This window comes from Pezoporus flaviventris, unplaced genomic scaffold (assembly GCF_033815535.1).
Source record: "Pezoporus flaviventris isolate CSIRO_AGI_PZ_B2104156 unplaced genomic scaffold, CSIRO_AGI_Pfla_v1 ptg000025l, whole genome shotgun sequence".
Classification (NCBI taxonomy): Eukaryota; Metazoa; Chordata; class Aves; order Psittaciformes; family Psittacidae; genus Pezoporus; species Pezoporus flaviventris.
Window position 1 is genome coordinate 25,294,582 of NW_026892573.1, and position 20,500 is coordinate 25,315,081.

The 20,500-nt window shown below is 38.5% G+C and overlaps 1 protein-coding gene across 3 annotated transcripts in view; it reads right to left on the reverse strand.

Annotated features, from left to right (window-relative positions):
- The window catches only part of CEP295 (centrosomal protein 295), a 37,875-nt gene that overhangs the window by 14,137 nt on the left and 3,238 nt on the right, over positions 1 to 20,500 (reverse strand). Inside the window, exons 3-17 of one of the 3 annotated variants that reach the window (XM_061457914.1) lie at positions 20,164 to 20,288; positions 19,178 to 19,271; positions 15,729 to 15,842; positions 14,256 to 14,396; positions 13,304 to 13,487; positions 12,241 to 12,411; positions 11,084 to 11,308; positions 10,893 to 10,996; positions 9,124 to 9,336; positions 8,205 to 8,302; positions 7,049 to 8,078; positions 5,912 to 6,083; positions 5,632 to 5,784; positions 3,914 to 4,120; positions 276 to 382 (exon numbers count right to left, since the gene is read on the reverse strand). In XM_061457914.1, coding sequence (XP_061313898.1) covers positions 276 to 382; positions 3,914 to 4,120; positions 5,632 to 5,784; positions 5,912 to 6,083; positions 7,049 to 8,078; positions 8,205 to 8,302; positions 9,124 to 9,336; positions 10,893 to 10,996; positions 11,084 to 11,308; positions 12,241 to 12,411; positions 13,304 to 13,487; positions 14,256 to 14,396; positions 15,729 to 15,842; positions 19,178 to 19,271; positions 20,164 to 20,288 — 3,138 coding nt within the window. Of the gene's footprint in view, positions 1 to 275; positions 383 to 3,913; positions 4,121 to 5,631; positions 5,785 to 5,911; positions 6,084 to 7,048; positions 8,106 to 8,204; positions 8,303 to 9,123; positions 9,337 to 10,892; positions 10,997 to 11,083; positions 11,309 to 12,240; positions 12,412 to 13,303; positions 13,488 to 14,255; positions 14,397 to 15,728; positions 15,843 to 19,177; positions 19,272 to 20,163; positions 20,289 to 20,500 lie in introns of all 3 variants that reach the window. The other 2 variants (XM_061457913.1, XM_061457912.1) reach the window with 2 other exon arrangements.

The following is a 20,500-nucleotide window of genomic DNA, read 5'->3' on the forward strand; positions in this document are numbered from 1 at the left end:
TGAAACAGGACCCAGGAGTCTTGGCAGACAGCAAGCTGAGCATAAGCCCCTGGTGTGCCCTGGCAGCAAAGAGGGTAACAGCATCCTGTGCTGTAGGAACAGGAATACAGTGGGTGGTAGATCCAATGCAGTGATTACACCTTTCCACTTGGTGTTTTGTCATTCTGGCTGCCTCTAGAATACTGTACCCAGTCTTATCTCCCCAATATGAGACATAGATTTTATCACAAAGTAGGGAGCAAGTTATATTATACGATTATTTTGATATGACTGACCATATTATCAAGTCTGAACGATGGTCCAGATTGTGCTGTAGCTCCCTCTCCAACTTCAGCAGCAAGAACTGGTGAATCTTGAGCCACTTGAGAATCCTGGGACTGATCTGAACACAAATGTAATAGAAGCAATAAGGAACAGAAATTAACTTTAGAGTTCATAGTTGGCAATTTTCATTTGAGCACCAGATGGCAGCAATACTCTACTGCCGCTGTCCTCACTATCAGCACTGATTTTGCTCATCCTTACCACTTTCTTCTCACAACATACTTCCTGCTCCACTGTAACACCAATTTAACTGGCAACCAGTGGTTCTCCTTGAGCAGGCTTCCTAAAATTTATAACAAGCATGAATGCTCACTGCAGAGCACGCAGGAAGGGCCAGAAACTCCTGCTTCAGCTTTGCAGTATAAAACACAGCTTTGCTAGTGTTACTGCAATTATTTAACTGGGCTGGGGGGGGAATCTTCTGCCCTTTACAATTACAGTGATTACAAAGAAAAGTAGACATTCTAAGCACATCAGAAACAATGAACTATAGGGTGGCCAGTGTTCAAGGCCAGGTCAGACAGGGCTTGGAGCAACCTGGTCTAGTGGAAGGTGTTGCTGCCCATGGCAAGGGTTGGAACTGGATGAGCTTTAACGTCCTTTCCAACCCAAACCATTCTATGACCCTATGACTAATACCACGGATCTGAATCGCATTTGCCATGATGCTCTTACTTTTATGTGCAAGATCAGTATCTCTTGTGCAAAGGAAGCACCATATCAGCACAAGAAAAATGCAATAGCTGAAAAATCTAGTTGTTCCATTTTTCCTACTATACACAAAAAGGAGGGAGAATTTTCCTCTGAGACAACACCAGTAGTATCTACATGATGCGATACTTACATATCTCAGTAAATATGAAACATTTTGAAACTCATTTGGGATAGGTGAGAGGGGGAAATCTAAGGTTTCCTATAGCCATTATCATCTAGTAGACTTCTAGGAGAAAGTACAAGACATGAAAGGAAATATATCTAAAATATATTTGGATTAAAAGAGAAGTTAACTTATTCTTAACTCATTTACTATGTTATAACATTGAATGCTACTGACTGATCTGAAAACTAAGGGTGAAGAAATCCTCAAACAGCTTCTTCCTTCCCCCCCCCAACTGTTCTAAAATGCTCTAGCAGGCTTGATCCTTACAATTTCTGGGCAGCAACCAAACAGAGCTGTTGGCAATAGAATTTGCAAATTATACGGAGAGTGGATGAATGGTAAAGAAACACAGTAGCACTGCGGCATTAAAAAACATCCCAACCTTCTGCAAAGCTGTAGCTGTTGAACACTGTGCCAGCATAGATAGAATTATAAATCTAAAAGCACACAATGCTTAGACTGTGCTCTTAGATTTCTAAGACTAAGACTATAATCTTCAGTTGCACAGGAAAGAACTCTTAAGCTTTGAGTAGAACCAGGTAGCAACAAGCTCCCGACTGGATGCAGCAGTCGTTACTGAGCCTATTATACACGGCAGGTCTGCTCCTCCTCTTTGGAACAGGATACAGGAGACAGAGGACCCTGAAAATGAGCAAGGTCTTGAAGAAAATTCCTTGAATCAGCATGAAAATTGCAATCATATCCCCACCTGGTATTTAAATATCTCCATAGGAGAAAAGCCACACAGTACAAAAGATTTCTAAACTCAAAGTAATAACAAGAAGCAGCAGCTAGAAATGGCTGTCAGACATTTCTTTTATAGTTTGATAATAAATTTAAATGCTGGAACAGGCTTCCAATGAATCCCCCATTTCCCGATACCTTTCCATCAAGACTAGATATATTTCTGAAAGAAATTATATTCTTTTCTAAAGGGTATCAGCATGACAGGTTGTAATTTAGGATACATATGAGATGAGATTCAGACCTCTCCTGTATATAAATTCTATGGAGAGCCACGCTACGAATGTTTCATTACTATACTGTAATAACCTGCATTGTTCACATGATGTTAATATAACGGATGAACAGTAGCAACTGCACGCTCTAAACCAAACTATTTAATTAAAAACACAACATGCTCATATCTCATGACTTTATTACATTACTATCCTTAAAAGCTGTATTTAGTGATTCATAAAGGAGGGTTTGTCAATCTTCTCCCTCCAAAATAACAGTGCAAGGCTCTTGTTCCTCCCAGCTTCCTGACATCCACATGGGACTTTCATGTTTTAACCTCCTGGCCACCATACTGTGACAAAGGATTTGTATTTAAGAATTGAGCCTGTAATAGCCAGAACACATTTCCCAACAGGAACTGCAATAAAATAGCAGCAATTATTTTAGGGTGCAATTTGAAGAGACTGAACAAACCACTCAGTGAAGACAACAAAAACAGGGATTAGTCCAAATCCAACCGTGTAGGCAAACAAAAAGATGTAGTTTGCACATTTGGTGATGGGTAAAACAGTCTGTCAAAACAGTGAACTATGGACAAATATTGGGGATTACTAAAAATGAACTGAAATCTTGGGTTAGGTTGGATCACAAAAAACAATGAGGCTTGGAATAACATCTGTATAGGGCAGCAATACGTGGAGATAATCACATCTGGAACATGGCTCAACAGCACCATTAAATATGAATAAAGAGAGACAAGCCTGCTAGTATGTAATGAAGGAGAAGCGTGGAAGAGATGTATATCTCAAATCTTGTCACTGTTTTCAGGCTGACTTTCTAAGGGAATCAGGTTTATGCCATCAAACTGCCTCTCTCATCTGTAGGGTTATTCTGCAATTCCATATTAACAGTTTGCACTCTAGTAGCCCGTTTTAACCAAACTGCATTGGAAGGAATAAATACCAAGTGTCCAAAGTTCCCATCTCATCTTTTCACGCATCAGCGACATGGCATGGGAGAGATCAGCCAGAATGGTGGCCTCACTGGTGGCACTGAGCTGCAGCACCGCTTTAGCACTGGTAACCACTCAATGCTGAGCATAGGGCTTCATCCTTCCCTAACCAGCAGCAGCCCATTTTATGTTCAGACATGCCTGCCTCTAAATTTGAGAGGGTTAAGGTTAGTTTTCTTCTTCTAGAACCTGAAACATTCACAAACCACTTAATAATAAAACCATCTTTTTTCTTTCGATAACCAAAACAACTTAATTTACAGAATCAGACTAACTTTGTCCCATATGGACACAGCCTGTCCTCAAAAAAGTATGACCTTCGGGAGGAAGACGCACATGTGGCTTTCCACAGCAGTTTGCTCCCCATGCATGCATGGGATTCTGCTGGTTAAGGGCAGAGCAGCCAGGTAATACAAAAGAAGTTTATTAACTGACAGTTCTACAAAGCACATGCCTTGGATTAGAAACTGCTGACTAGCAATAAAGCTTACTGCTGCATGGACTTTTGTTACTAGAATAGTAATGGGTCACAAAAAAAGGATAAGAACTCAATCATTCTGAGACACGTGCTTATTACATCCATGCTTAAACCACCCTTTTTTGTATTTAAAATTGGAATAGTATTTAAATAGCAGTACATGTTCTTTAACAAGTCATATGCTACAAATAAACCGCAATAAAATTAGCAGTGCTGAATGGCATTCACAAAAGTCCTTGAAGAAACAGGATTTCCTCACCTGAATCGTGTGAACTTTCAGCAGTCACCAGCAGCACCTCTTGTAATAATCTACTGGGCCTTGGACTTCCACTGGAGATTTGTTCCTCAGAGTTTGTTATGCTCGAAGGTAACTTCCTGCCTTCTTTGTGACTGTAATGTTTCACATATGAAAACTCCCCAGTGGTCGAAATGAGAGAAGATTCTCCACCAACAGAATCTGTTTTATCTGAATTTAAAACATTTGTAATCAGTTTAGGTATAGAAATGCAGTGATTTGCATTGCGTGAGGAATATTAAGATGAACAGCCTATCCTACAGAAATAACCTGCTGAATCTGTACCATGCTCCATTTTAACAGCCGTACCAGGTTAGTAGAAACCTCTGCATTACAGCCTATGGATTATACAGGTTGAAAAATTACACAGGTCACAGACTTCCCAAAAATAATTCCTAGCTCAACTACAATATTCCATTAAGAAAATATTCAAACTGATTTTTCCACATTGCAAACCCACCAAAACTTTGAGTGTTTTTCCCAAATCCAGAGGCAATAGAACTCCTCTGCTCTGGCTTCATGATTTCTCCCCAACCTGCCCCACACAATGGCTTTTTTGCCACTCAATCCAATAAAAAACTCCAGTTCAACTTCTAATACCTTCCATAAGAATAAATCACCTGTGGATCATCACGGGATTATCCAGAAAATGAGTATTCCTTCTAGAACTCCACTGGATGTATGTCACAAAACTTTTTGGGGATGTATTTTGATTTTAATCCTTTTTTTTAATTAATGTAACACTAAGCCAAGTGCTTTTGAGAATATTCTTCAATCAAAACGTTCACCAACAAAACTTGTCTAATCAAGATACCAAATTGCTCCAACAAGAATTAATGTGTAGAAAGTGATGCTGACCAGCATTAATTACTTTGCTTTAATTAAAAAAGCCCCCGTATCAGCTGTTCCATTATTTTACTCCAGATGAATGGCAGCCTGACAGGCCTATAATTACTTGCATTGCTCTGCTTTGCCCTTTTCAAAACACTGGCACAATATTAAAACTTCTGTAAAATATGCATTAAATTTTAGCTATGAAGAGACTTAAATTCAAATGCTTACATTTAGAAAGCATCAGTTTATTGTAGCTATTTAATTAACGTGCCTTACAGAGAATTAGGAAGCGTTGCACACGGACTTACAAAACAACAATTGCATTGTGTAGTTCCTCCCCAAAACTTTTACAAAGAGTGGTTTATGGTCTGGAATGGAAAAAAAAAAAAAACTAAAAAAGTTGGTCTAAAAATTTCTGTAGAAACTTGATACTAACTCCTTCAAAAGATTTCACACTCACTTTCCATAGTATGCTCAAAAGCTAAACCTTGTGGTGGGGGCCATCAACTCTGATGGTTCTCTGCCCAATTATTGTACAGTTGTCTATTAACACACCTTGCACAACAGAGAAATAAAGAGGAAACTTCAATCATGGAATTACATTGAATTTCCTGTTCTTGGCAAAATTTTGTTTTATGTTTCTCTAGCCAGACATTAATAGGATGAGCTCTTCTCAGCTATAATTCACTTTGTTACTATAAAACTTGTACCTTAAAACAAGGCAACAGTACCAGCTATTATTTCATAATCGATCATCTCAATTACTCCTCAGAAAACAGCCTCCATGCTTTATTTCTCAGGAACAGCAGCATTTATCATATATTTTTATATCCATATATATGTTTTACCTGCAAAAGAAATGCTGCAGCTCTTCGGTGTGTCTACTTCTGGTATAATACTAAGTTCATGTGGTTCCAAACCAAGACCTAACTTGACTTTTGCCACGGGTGGTTTGGAAGATCTCCATTTCTGTTCTTTAAATAGAACTTTCTCAGTCTGTTCTGTAAAACAAAGTTTTGTAAGTTGCAATAATGCACAGATCTCAAATTAACTTGGGGAGATGGCAGAGAACTCCATCTCAACTGCAAAATGAGAAATATTATAATGAGAAATACTATTCAGCCTTACCAGTCCGCTCAGCTGGACCCATGTACTGTGAAATCATTTCACTTCCATGAAATTTACTCCTGCCACAACTCTCTTGCTGGTAGCTTTCCAAGACTTGGAAAAAGTCAGTCCTATCAATCCAGTCAGGTTTTTGTGCCTCTGTCATTTCTTCACTTGCATGGCTATGCCTCACCTTAGAAAGGCAGGAATGGGAAGCAACTGTATATAAGACCATATTTATACTTATTTATGAAGCCAGCATTTTCTTGTGTCTGCATTCCATGAAGGACAATACTGAGCACTTTGAGAAAGTACTTCAAGTAAGACACTGGATGGACTTGCTTAGCTTACACAAACATTTGGACATCCAGGTACTTTATTTAGCTCTACAAACCTCATCTGCTAAAACATAATTCTGTACATTGTCAAGGTCTCTGTTAGATTAGAGTTGAATATTTTGCATTTTTAGGAAGAAATATTCCTGAAAAATTTGCTTTTAGTTTTTCAGCTCCCGAATTCAGGAATTTTAGCTGCGTGGAGGCTGTAAAAGCAACGGACAGGGACTCTGGGCAGCAGCTATTTTCCTAAGATGGCTTCTGTTTAAACCCCCTCCCCCCCCCCAAAAAAAAAACCAAACCCAGCCCAGAATTAAAACAGGAAGGGAGCAAAAGAAGCTTCTCTAGAACTAAAAATATACTTGGATTTTATTTCTGTTGCCCAGAAACAAGCAAGATTACAAAGTCAGGAGTGCAGCTGCCAAACCATGTTCCTAACAGGTACACATAAAAAGAGAAACTTTAAAAAGGATCTATTCAAAACATTTCTGGTATCCTTTGAGTTATTATTAAGTATTTTTAATACAAGAGCTGAAGAAAACTCTACCTGCAGACACTTCTGACAACACAGCCATTTCAAGGGGCATTATATTCAGAGACCAAGCATAGTTCATACTCTTTCTGTTAGACTGAACAGAATGGCGCTCTTGGGGCTCGCAGAAGAGAACTGCTGATTGCAAACTGCAAGTCCTAATTAAAATTTTCATTATGGTAAATCACCTAAAACTGTCAACACTCCATGGGGTACTTTGCTAATTGGTAGCATTCACAAGTTTGATCACCTACTGGATGATTCACCATGCAAAACATTCATAAAGCTCACCTGCTTGTTCAGTAATTCTTTCAAAGCCTCTTGCTGTCTCTGCATCTGTTCCTTCAGTTTATCTTGCTTCTGTAAAAGAAGTTGTTCTTGTATTTTCTGTCTAGAAAGAAGAGCTTCTCTTTGCGCATCTAGCTGTTCTTGCAATTCTTTCAAATACTTCTGCTGAGCTTGGATGCTTTCTGATGAGGCCAAGACTCTGTCCCTTAAATTCAGGATACCACAATAATTTAACAAAGATTCATCTCCCGTTTTTGATACCAAGAATTCCCCAACACCCTGGGCTTTAGGTTTCTCATGAGATAAAGTCACGGGTTCAGAAAGACTGAGGGGTTCTTCAAGGCTTGTTCTGATGGTGCTCTCTGCATATCCCTGCTGATATGCCAAAGAATCAACTGGGGCTGCCTGAATTACATGAGACTCTTCTCTAGCTTTTGTCTCTGTTTGCTGGTGAGATGATTCTCTGGAGCGCACCACTTCTGAAGGTTCAGAGGAGTCTTCTGCAGGCAACATGAATCTAACATGTTGTACTCGTGCTTCCGGTTGTGTTCTCACTGCAGCAACATCCTTCATGACTACCCCAGATGGTGACGGGAACCAAGGTGGTTCTCTGACATGACAGCTGGAGGTTTCCAGCATTCCCACTCCTTCCTGTGAAGGATGGCCACACGGCAAGTGAAACTCTCCATGCTTCAATTTCAATGCTTCTGAAAACTGCATGTGTCTGCCAGGACAAATGTTATGCATTTGCTCTTCATGTTGCTGTGAAGATGAGTTTTCTGACATACACAATGGTCCTGAAAACGCAGGTAGCAACCGTGCATGCTCTTGTGCATGAACCTGTTCAGGTGACTGGCACTGTGTGGGTTGTACTCCTTGCCTCTGCAGACGTGCTTCTAGGACAGGCTTTAAATGAATTGATTTTGTGTCCACAGAGCTTGGAAGTGCTGCAGCAGACAAGTGTTTTTGTTTTAGTTTATTCTGATACTCCTGTAGATGCTTTCTACCTTCTTCAATGGTCTGTCTGTGCAGCCTGAACAGAACAAAACCACAAATCTTTCTAAAGTGGTGTAAAGATAAACAGCAATTTCAATAATCAAAGCAATTCAGATTATTTTGAAACGGGCAACTCAGACTTCCATTTCCTAAAGAAATGTACCTATTCTGCTGTAGAAGGCGTTGTTGGTAATTATGGATCATCTGTAAATGGCTGTCTTCTCCAGGACTCCTGGGTTCTGACATTGTACTGTTTCCAGCCTAATCAAAATAAAACAATTTTAATTGCACTTATACAAATAACTCACAGAAAACTATTAAAGCAACAACCTTCAGCTGTATGTTCTTTCTCCTAAGTTTACAGAAGTCACTGTACAGCCCTTTGATGTCTGTGAGCTTTCAGCCTGAGGCAATGAGGCTAAAGCAGTTTCTGGAACAGATGGCCTTCAGCTACAGTCTCTCTTGGCAAGTGTAGCGTGCACCATCAAAGTCAATGGTGCTTACAGCAGCTTAGCTCAAAGATGTAAATGTACCCAGTAGTAAACTCGGAGCAATGATCCAACAGAGCTGCATTTTCAAGGCAGTCAGATCCTCAGATGAGTAGAGGTTGTGCATATGATTCAAGATTTTTAAAAATGATTACTTTCCCTAAACATCCTCCATAAATTCATCTCCTTTAAGTAGCTGCTTGAGATTTAGACAGACAAAACCACAGAGGTGAGGTCTTTCTGTCATTCTCCCCATGCCCCCATTGTTTTTTTCCTTCTTGGAAAAGAATACATGCACACGCATTAATATTATATGACTCTAAACACATTTTACTAACAGGTATTTTAAACAGACATGCTGCCTTTGGGACTATGCAAAGACAATCCAATATTGGAAGTCCAGTGATACCATGTGAAATATAGCTTCCTTTTGTTTGCTGTAGAAGCTTTTTTTTATGTATGAACTTCTGATTCATAGCCTAAGAAATAAAAACTGTTTTTCCTGATTGCTGTGATTTAAAGCCAGCAAATGGCTCTTGATTTTTATAATAAGGATAATTAAAAAGCTACACACAATTTTCTACAATTCTTCACCTCATGTTCCACTTTGTTCTGCTGCTCTGGAGAAGGAACACTATGGCTTTGTACCAGCTGACCTTGCTCTTCCTCGTCTTTTTTTTTCTTAGCTGTCTCCAAACAGCTTTGTATTTGGATCTTAAGGAGATCGGCCTCCAAACGTGCTCTCTCTTCTTCAATTTGTTGAAGCAAGGCCAGCTGTTCCTGTTTCTGTTTCTCTATTTGCTCATTCTATTGAGAAGAAAAATGAGGGTCAATCTGCAGAATGGAATGACAATGAAATAAAAGACCGCTCACATACAAACACCATACACAAAACTTTGTTCCAATTACAGCAGAAACCCTCTTGCTTGCGAAAGGCATTTCAGAATTGTCAGAGGCCTTTAAAAGTAGTTCCAAAGTTTACCAGAATAATTTTGTTTTACTGGCTAGACATTTCTAATAGTCCCTGAATCCATTTACCTTCGCACTATTATCTGTTCTCAAATTAACAGAATGGATAAGATCAGAATCTAACTATTCAAGGTACATTATAATTTTCCAGAGACTGCAAAAGAAGCCTTTTTCTTACAGTGAATTCGAAACCTACTTTGCATTTTATAGAGCTTTTCATCAAGAGTTCACCACATTTAAATGTTAATTCAAACCTTCCAAAACTCCTGAAATAGCTAATGTAGAACCACTTTCAGAGCACTCCATAAACCTCTGAAGTGGTTTGTTTATTTTTATTCTCTTCCCATGTACCTATCAGCTACAAATCACTTAGACCCATGTGTTGCAACAGCATATGTACTTTGAGAATGGAAACAAGGAAAAATATCCAAGTATGGCAAAGATGAAGTGGACAACAGCCTTTAATGAGCCAGCCTGCATGGGGATCTCAGGAAGAGCAACTAGAGAAAAAGCCAGAGCTGAGAACAGTTAATGTGAGCACAGCAATACATAACCCTGAGCAGGTGCGAAGTGGGAAAAATGTGAAAGAAAATAACCACACTTTCACAGAGGATCACCTGCCTTTCTTTCCCCCCCCTAAAAAAATACTACTTTGTCAAATTTGTATTTCCTGAATATCTGAACTTAAACTCTACACTTTGAGGCTGCACCAAGACCTGAATTCAACTTTCCTTTTCTTTTGTCAATTGAGAAACCACCACAGCAGAGCCCTTAGGTCTCTAAGGAGACAGCAAAACCTGTAAGTATCATGAAAGACATACTGAAATGACATATATATATATATAATAAAATAACACACAAAGTTATTTTCTCGATAGATGAGGCATTCCCACAGACACATGATTCCTGGTTTCTTATAATTAACTAGGAAAACACAGAAACAAAAAACACCTTGAAAACCCCAACAGTAAACCACACAAAATACTCAAGGTTTGTAAATTTCTCCTGTCACTCCATGCAGAATCCCACAGACCTTCTTATGCTATCACACAGTGTTCATAAAGTTTTTGGAGTTGTGTACTATTGACTACATTCTCCCAAAAGCAAAGATATTAACTAAAAATTGGGATTCAAATTTAATCAGTGTGGCATCCCTTGCCTATAGCACTTGTCAGATAGTAAGAAACTGTTTCTTTCCTCTGCAAATTCCAGCTGTCATTTAAAAATAGCTAATACACAGAAGATAAGTACAGAAAATGTTACAGCAAGTTTTAAGTGCCACAAGCATGTGAAAAGCGTCCATAGCTGCTGTACAGCCTGAAGCATTTTTAGACTTTTGGAAATCACTATTTTTACACCATAACTGAGATAGGAGTGAGTATACACGCACTTACCCACTTTTGTCTCTCTTGCATTCTGATTTTAGCTGCTTGCTCTTGAGGATGGATTAGAACTGAATTTTCAGCTGCAACTGTCTTATCCAACGTTTTCACAGAGTCTAAAATACATGTTATTTAACTGTAATTGCAATCTTCCAAGTCTTTTTGCTCCTATACAAATTTTGCTGCAAGTATGTATTACATACCTCTGGCTTCACAAACTATGTTTTTCTGTTGCTCATAGTTCAGTTCTGAATCACACACTGGTCTCTCTTCACTAGCAATTGTGCCTGATTCAATAGTCTCAACTTCACTCTGAGTATCTTTTTCACTTTTTGATGTCCACTCTTCTTTTTGGCTTCTAATCTTCTTCAGCAGTTTCTTTAAGGCAAGTTTTGACTGAAGTTGGCGAGTTTTTGCTTCTTCATGATCTATAAAGAATATATGCTGTTGAGAGTTTTGGGTAATACGTATCTTTACATCATAAAAACAAAAAAAAAATCCTCTTTTGTTGTTTTTAATTGCTTGCACAGTTGGACAAATAGCTTCATATTATGAAGTTCAAAAGTTTAACAGCATTTTCTCTTACCTGCAAGAGAGAAGCAGTACTTTGTCTCTGCACAACATAAAAGGAGGGCTAAGCTAGTTATAGTGCTCCACAGACAGACTACTAAACATACTGTTGCAGAAATAAGTAGTACCATTCCCCTGCCACCCTCCACCTAGATGTTGCTGCCCTCTCCTTTGTATTGGCACAATGCAACACGAAGAAATGGCCTGTGCCACCAAAGGTATGTGGTAGAAACACTTGGCCAAAACGCAAAGTTCACCAACGCATTTTGTGTTCGTATCATGTTACCCTGTACATGCCACAAGAGTTCATGCACACATATACCCGCTGCAGCCTACTCACAACATGGATCAATTCAATCACAAACCTGGACATAAAAGACATACAATAAGCTGACTTGCATACAAAGCCAAGCTTTAACTTTGAAATATTTCAAAACAAAATGAAAATTGTTGAAGTTCCCATACCAGCATCATCCAATGATTTACACTAATTATACAGGAATAATTCTGGCTAACAATGCAGTTCTTACAATTAAAAGTTATTCTCAGTATACCAATAAACTGAAGAATATTAGAAAAACAAGTCAATTTTTAAACTCATAATCATGAAAGCATCTGTGATAAACATCATAAACCACTGAATACTAAAATACTTCACAACCTTCAAGGAATATACTACAGACATTTTAGTTAATACTACCGTTAATTTATTTGATACATTAAAACTAAGTATCCTCTCTTCTACTATAAAACCAAAAGTTTAAGTTAAATCTGAAGTTAAAGGGTTTACCTTCTGATTCGATGGGGACCTCCTCTTCTGGCTGAGTGTTACAGGCAGATTCTGGTTGAATGCCACAAGCTGATTCTTGCTCCAAAGAGATATCAAGGTCATTATCTTGAGATCTATCAGGAGCTGGCAGAGGTTGTGGTTCAAACTGCAAAATGAGGTCTTCTTTCATTTCTAATGAAAAGATCACAACATAAAACAACCAACTGGAATAAAATGCCAGCAACACTGCAAATCCCTAGAAGTTCAAATAACAATTAGCTTCTTTTGCAACAGATTTAACTCAATTACCTTTTTTTTTTCCAAAATAGAAAATTCAAGACTGTTTAGATCGTTGGTTATCCATTAATTCACAAACTCTACACGCTTGTCCACCAGAATACGCTATGCCTTTCAAATTAAAGGTGTTTGTGATAAAAGGATCATCTTTACACAGAAAGCAGTACACAGGAACAATTACACACAGGAGGACCCCAATAGCTGTGTCAGGGTAAAGATACACTCTGTCCTGGCTGCTCACAGGGCTATTGCAGCATGGTCTGGGTGTGAAATCCTAAAAGATTAGTCAACAGGAGCTCTCCCATGACCTGAGGGGGTTACTGCCTATAAGGGGTGTGGGACACATGGGAAGATCATCTTGAGCTTATATGCTTATTATAAATATTTAGGGGAGGAACCAAAGGCAGGGAAAGGATTAAGTTAGTTTGGGGAGGAACAAGTGTGAGGAAAAATATCAGAATATGGGAATAAAAGGGCCTGGTCAGTACACGTGTATGTCCCTGCACTGTGCCTGGAAGTCTGTACCATCTTCTCATTAAACCCATTTCTAGCTGTTTTCCAGGGCGAGAAGTCCTCTATTTTGTACGCATGCATGCACATGGGTAAATAAGGGCTTGTGTGGCCAGCTGGTGTATGCATACTGAAAGCCTGTTTGTGTGTGTGCCTACTGTGAATACACACACAGCCTTGCTACCAGCTGGGAACCAGCCAGCCTGGGAACTGGCAGCCACAGCAGCCTCTCCTTCACTGGGCTACTGGATTCAGCAGCCTCCAACAGATTACTTACTCCTGTCTTCACTACACATATCTTCAAATGCAAACTCCAACTCTCTCTGCCATTCTTCTTTTATTTCCATACGTTTGTATGGAGGCACAAAAAGCTGAGGTGGCATTTGCGCTACAATCCGTCTTCTGCGCATCCTATCCATGTTCTGCATTTGCTCAAGTTCTTTCAGTAGCCTTTCCCTGTCCTACAAATAAAAAGGATAACAAACTTTTAGTGTTCACATTCAGACAACCATATGCCAGGACTGATAAAACACTTCTGCTTGGCTACTATGAAGTTAGTTTAATCCTTAATTTAAAATTATCTTTATTCTAGGGAGAAGGTACTTCCTCAGACGAAGGCTGTATCTGACCTTTAAACACACACATCAAGTAAAAAGCAGTAAGCTTTAGCTATCTCTAGCCTCCAAAAATACTTGTGAAGGTAACACAACAAAACAACAAATTTCAAAGCATACCTCTGAGTACAAAGACCTTTCTCAGCAGTTCAGTTTTTATTTCTTACAGGAAAGAATTTCAGTAATTCCAGACTTCTACACTAACAGAACATCAATCTAAGTAAAACTTGGAAAAGCTTTCCAAAACTAAAACCAAACTGTTGCCTTCTTAATAACAAACTAATTTTTTTCCCCAAAAAGCACAGAATAACCAACTCCAGCTAAAGCTTATGTGGAAAAGTAGACCTCATCACCTATTAAAAAAGGTTTAACTTGATTATTACCAACTGGCTAAGGGCTGTCAGACATGAAGTTAACAATAATTAAAGCATGTTCTTTCATTCTGCCTCTTTCCAGATAGCCAGAGTTTGATGGTGTTTTTAACACATTCTGAAAACTCCATTTAGCCCATCAATTTGCCTCTTGTAATTGTAACTCCTCTGCTTATCACCTACGTACAGTTTACTTAACACTGGTCATTCTGACATTAAAAACATGCACAACTACTTCACCTACCTGAGCCAAATGGACCTTCTTCAAGGCGTGACTCCCTCGGACATGTGCCTTTTCGAGCTGCTCTCTTCTCTCCCTTTCTGTCTCCCTATGCAGTTCCTCTAAACGCTTTCCTTCTTCTTCAGCAGCTGACCGAGCATCTGGCTGGCAGTCAATCAATAGTTTAGTGCATTAAGTTCTTTCTAATAGTTTTAAAGCATATGTAACAATAAATAAGGGAATAATCCTGCAGCAAAAGCACTTTTAAAAGAGACACAGAGTGCCGTATGAACACCCTGGAAGATTTATAGTTCTTGGTTGCAAGCAGGACCAAACTAGCTTCTAGCCTTCGGAAAAAATGCGTGTATTTACACAAGTGTAAGTGTCAAGTGCTCTATTTTCAAGCTGTACTAGGGACAATCATCTGTATGATCTGTTATAACAGAGTAGCTATTTTTCCTACATTACAAGGTAAAAATCAATAAAATGGTTCATACAGATTGACTACTTCTATCCTCATGGATTTGTTTTAAACAAGGTGAGGAGGAAGCAGGAATCCAGAAGCATTTATATTCCCTTCTGAGAAACCAGAAACATCTGAAGTGTTTTAAATAAGAAAAACCTTACCAACACATGACAATTTACTTAAGAAAGAAAAAAAGTCATTGCACATAAATACGACCACAAAATTTAACATTTTAGATTTCTTCCATGACAGAGCTGAGCAAACTACAGTGTCTCTTCTTACTGTGTCTAGTCCTTCAAACATTAGGAAAACCTAAAACTGTATGAATGCACTTCAGAAAATACTCACAAAACCAAATTTATTGAGAGTGCTGATCCAGAACAGGCACTCAGACTGTGGTCTCACACTAACAATAAGCCAAACTGTTGTTTCATTCACTTCTGAATAATATTGCCTTAATTAAAAAATCACTTCTAAAAGCTAAGCTCTTGCTCCATCTCTTGCTTTTCCAGCTCCTCCCCTTCTTCTGATCTTTGGCCTTTGTTTGAGTCTATTGTAAGCTTCAGCAAACTTTCCCATTTGGCATCGTTCTTCTTCCCCAGTTAGACTTCTGCCAGTTTGGAAGTCAAAACCATTGACTGCATGAACAAGATGAACACAAATACAATGTAAAACTGGGAGTACATAGCTAAAAAGAGAGAAAAAGCAGGGCTACTGTAACTATTAATTTAGCATAAGCCACAAAGCAGATTTGGGTGTCCAATGTCATGCCAGTCTGGTGAACTCACCTCCTTAGAGGTCTGTTCATGTGGGACTGTCACGTGTGATCCCACAAGTGACTGAGCACACGAAAGGTCTTACAAGGTTTCCCCATCTCAGATTCTGATCAGTAAGTTTTGACATGGTTGCTTTATACAAGTTCATATTTTTCAACCTGATCTAGAAGACTGAGTTGCTGATATCCAGACACTGCGTGCAACATCAAGAAAGATCTATGGAAGTATGTATCACAAACACTTGGAGTTAATCACCTGCTCTCCATCCACTTCTCTGTCCACATAAGGTTCAGAAATATGGTAACGTGTAACAGAAAAGTTGTCAGCACTGTAGGGCTTCACTGCAGGAGCTTTTTTCACTTCAAAATTCTAGGAACAAAAGTACAAGTACAGCTGTATCAGAGAACAGTATCACTAGCAAAGCAACTGAACAGAACATAAATGATCTGTAGCCTTAAATCAGTATTAAAAGAAAGCCACCCCTCCAAATTCTTTCCTGAATTCTCTTCTGAAAATATCTGTTTAAATCCTTACATACATTTAATAACTAATAAAAGACATCAGCACAAGACAGATCCAGAGGGCTTAATAACTGAGAGCATCTAACTGCCTAATGCAAGCTCCTTCACAAAAACTGACATTCAAGAGCTCTACCTTAATGTTTCAAAATCATTACCTTACTTTAAAAGCACTTGCGTTTGATGCACTAATATAAAGCCCACTTACAACAGCTGTCACACTCACCTCAAAGCAGGGCAACCACAGACCCACAATATGATTATATCTAACAGCAAAATAACACTTCTCAAATACTGACTTTCTTTACAAAACTCAGAACTATTCTGTCCAATTTATTGTTTAACCAGAGAAAAGAGCATTTTCCATAATTTCACTGAAAAGTATCCATTCAGACAATACAAGGTTTAATTTGTTTTGGGTTTGTTTGTTTGCTTTTTAAAGTTTTGTGTACACTATCACATTCCAACTCTTGTGCTAAAGAGTTTGAATACTGAGCAACCAGACCTTCCCTCTTCTTTGGCTCAGTCTGAAGTTCTCTGGTAAGGTAGCTAGGTTAGGAAGCAGTATTCTGTAGGAGCTCCCTTTGTGCTTCTAACATCTCCTCGATTTATTTTCTCTCAGCTTCCTCTTCCCTAGACTTTTTCCTTAAAAAGCATTATTGCATCAACTAAACCAGAAAGCTTCGTAGCCTCAGGGGCTTGAAGCCAACATGACTGTAAACAAATGTACACATACAAAGAGCAGCATTAAGTCTCAGGAATCTAAAACTTCTTTCTATGCAAGATGAGGCATTCCAAATTTCAGCATTATCCTGTTATTTTAGAAAGACTGTAGAGTCAAGTCTTTAAAAGAATTCTCTAACAAGCAACTAAGTTTCAGCCTTACCAACAGAACATCAGTAGCTGATTTTATGGTTCTTAAGCAAATGCATGCAATTCTAGTAGGAAAGAAAAAAGATATGTACAAATAAAAGCAAACCATCAAGGCTTTCATTTGTACAAAATGCTATTTTAAAAATTGCTAACTTTCTTAATTAATATATCATAGTAATTTAACAGATCAAAATTAACATAAATGCTTGTAGATACCGATTACAGCTCTTAAAACAGACAAGTCCCCTGGCTAAACCTCATTAGCCACATCACCAGCTGCTTGACCTATACTGTGTTATTTTCTGAACACGTAATTAAACCTCAGCCTTCGGAACTATTAAATAAAACCTGAAACTAACAAATCAGTAATTAAGAACTACAATCGCATCTCCAGAATTCTATTCAAGAATGGGAAGATGCAAGAATTACACTGGAGGCTGAAAAAATTATACTTGTAACATAATGACACCTCACGGTGGAACACTGCAGTTAAAAAGTCATCCATACTTCATATACTTCCATAAAAAAAAAAAAAAAGAAGTTCATAAAGAGTCTGTGACACTTGTCAAGAAATTGGTGTTTACAGTTTAACTTCAATTAAGTAACTTAACAGTTGGGCTAACTAAATAAGGCCTCAATTCCTAAAAGCTGTTCTTGTGAGAATTAAAGTTATGGCAAGATATCTAGAGGAAAAAAGCTTCTTTTGCAAAGTAACAGTAATTGCAGTATATTAAGAAAATGTTCCTTGTGTCGTAAGTAACCACACTGTCTAAGCTCCATTTTATGAAATTTTATTCAATTGTTATTGCAACAGTTATAATCATAATCTGATGCTCTATGTTTAATAACCTCTTTATGTAAATTGATTCAAGAAAATAAGCATGCTTATGCAGATGACCTTGTAATTTGCTGTAATTCACAGGATTTAAAGTTAAGCAATTCAAATTCAGTGCCTTTTGAGTCATACATTTGCAAGACAAAGCCCCAGATTTCCCACCCTCCCCCTTAAAATTGACAGTTAACATCTTTTGTTTTCTCTCTCTATACAGAACTGGGAATAAGCCACAGCTCTAATCATCTATTACTTCCCATTTACCCCATGCAGTACATGACACCCAGTTACACTTCCAAGAAAATAACTATTCTTCACCCTGTGCCCTTCCAGCAACATATGCCTCTGACAAAAGGATTAAAATCCTTATAGATACAAAAACTAGGAAAAAGGCTCCAATTCAGCTAGTCTTTACATGAATCACATTAACATGCTGTGCTACGTTTAAACAATGCAATCTTTCCTCAACATAAATCCAACATGTCTGCAGAATTGTTGATTCGATTTGCCATTATCGAAACATGAATTCATTAAAAGCAAGCCCAGGTACTGTAGAAAATTCAGCTGTTTGCAAACTCTCTTAAAACCAGCTAAAATCATGTTTACTGAAAAGGTGAGTAAACAACGTGTTCACGGGTGGAAATGCATCACATTGTAGAGTTTCAGGAAAGGAAGTTATGATTGTGCAATACTTTGTCCTGGGTTCAGCTGCAACAGTCATTTTTCTCCTTCTTAGTAGCTGGTGCAGTGCTGGTTTTGACTATAGTCTGACAACAACGCTGATAACACACCAAACTTTTAGTTGTTGCAAAGTAATGTTTACCCCAATCAAGGACTTTTCAGTCTCATGCTCTGACAGCAAGGAGAGGCACAAGAAGCTGGGAGGAAGCAGAGACAGGACACCTGACCCAAACTAGCCAGGTATTGACCCAGACCTGTCATCTTAACACAATCACAAATGCACCAGAACCTGTAGAAACCTGAACAAAGTCTTCTTGCTTGCCCTGGTCAAAAAATAGACCGAGAGGGAAATTCTACATTTTAAAATGGAAAGAGAGATGCATTACTGAGGTTATTAGATTACAAGTATGATATAGTACTGTGTCTTTTTATCTGTTACATCATCTAGAATGTTGAGGTGGTGTGTCCATGCTGAGAAAGATCACTGTAGAGTTTAGCACTACTGTGGCTATTAAATAAAAATGAAATCATGATAAAGTTTAAATGATGTATTAACCACAAAAATAGGATCTCAGATGACAAGAGATAAAAATCCACACACAACAAGAGAACAGAACTAAACCAATACCAAAGCTTGGTAGTAAGAGGTCTACTAACACATAAGCCAGTAATTTTCTTGGGTTTTGCTGAACCACTCTCATATGTATGCAAACAGCAATTCTGGATATCGAAGCAATAAATAATCATTACATTCTATGGTATCCTGAAATTGCGATCACTATGGAATCATGGATACATACCTCAAGAGGATGTCGTGGAGGAGGTGGCAAGCTTGCAATTTTGGCTGCTCTTTGTCTTTCTACTTCCAGAGCATGTTTACGTGCATTTGTTCGTCTTGGGGAGGAAAAAATCAGAGCACACATCCCCACCCAAAAAGAAAGAGCGAGAAGAAAGAAGGAAAATAATTCAAGAAACAATGACAGCAAATAACTGTGCAAAAAATGACTGTGCAAAATAAAAGGCAAACCTAAAAATAAACAGATTCAGCTGTACTTGAATTGAATGCTTGGGAGATAGGAAAGGGCAAGCACACTGGAAAGTCAACAGAACTTGCGCTGACAGGCAGCACTGGAAAACTATCTGTTGCAGCAATGCAAAAATATTAATACACACAAGCTTCTAAAGCACAAAGATAAATCCCTGCCTTTCACTGTGGTTTTTGGTAAGCACTGCAGCACTTCAAATACTTTTAATTACTCAAGTGTGGACAAAATTAAGTGTTTAATCAATAGGTCTCAGCTCTTACTCAAGCGCAACTGTCCCCAAGACTACACAGTTCATTTTCCATGCTAGCCCAAGTTTGGTGCAGTCTGTTTAAACCCAAGCAAACTAAAAGACCCTAACCCTCCCAAAACCACCAAACATGCTAAGAAGGAAGACCACGACAAATGCACTAAGTCCTTTTTGCAGGCAGGTAACTCTCCATCAGGCACTGGCCTGAGAATATTGCATTTTGTATGTCACTGAATAGCTGTCAGTCAACAACCCCGACTGAAAACAGCAACAGAAAAATGAAAGGCCCCCGCTTCTTGAGAGCCTGCAAGGCCAGTTTGTTCTTAAAACTAGTTCTTACCAAAATCCACGAGCTTTAGCCACCAGCATTAATTCTCTAACCCATACAATTTCAAGATTCAAAAAGCTCAACGCAAGAAGCACTTCTGCCTTTCACCTCGGGACACTGTAAAATGCGCTCTGTGCTTAATGAAACCAGGGAGTTATTGCATACCGGGCTTGCTCACGAAGTAAGTTTTCTTTTTGGTATTTCTGCTCTTTCAAGGCTTTCCTGTGCCTCTTCTCTGCTCGTTGTCTCCTTTCCTCTGCTTGTTTTGCCAGAGCTTCTAAGTCAGGTTCCTTAACAATAAAATATCACAAGCACTTAATACAGGGTTTTACTCCTCAAACTATCAGTGTGATATTTCAAATTAAGTTCTGCTGTAAGAATCACAAGCTCAAAATCACTTTCTACAGTATTACAGCAAAAATACCCTAAATAATAGCTTTTCCTTCTCTTCTCTCTTTATTCTCTTTTCTACCACCAACAGCAGCAAATTTACCACATTCCT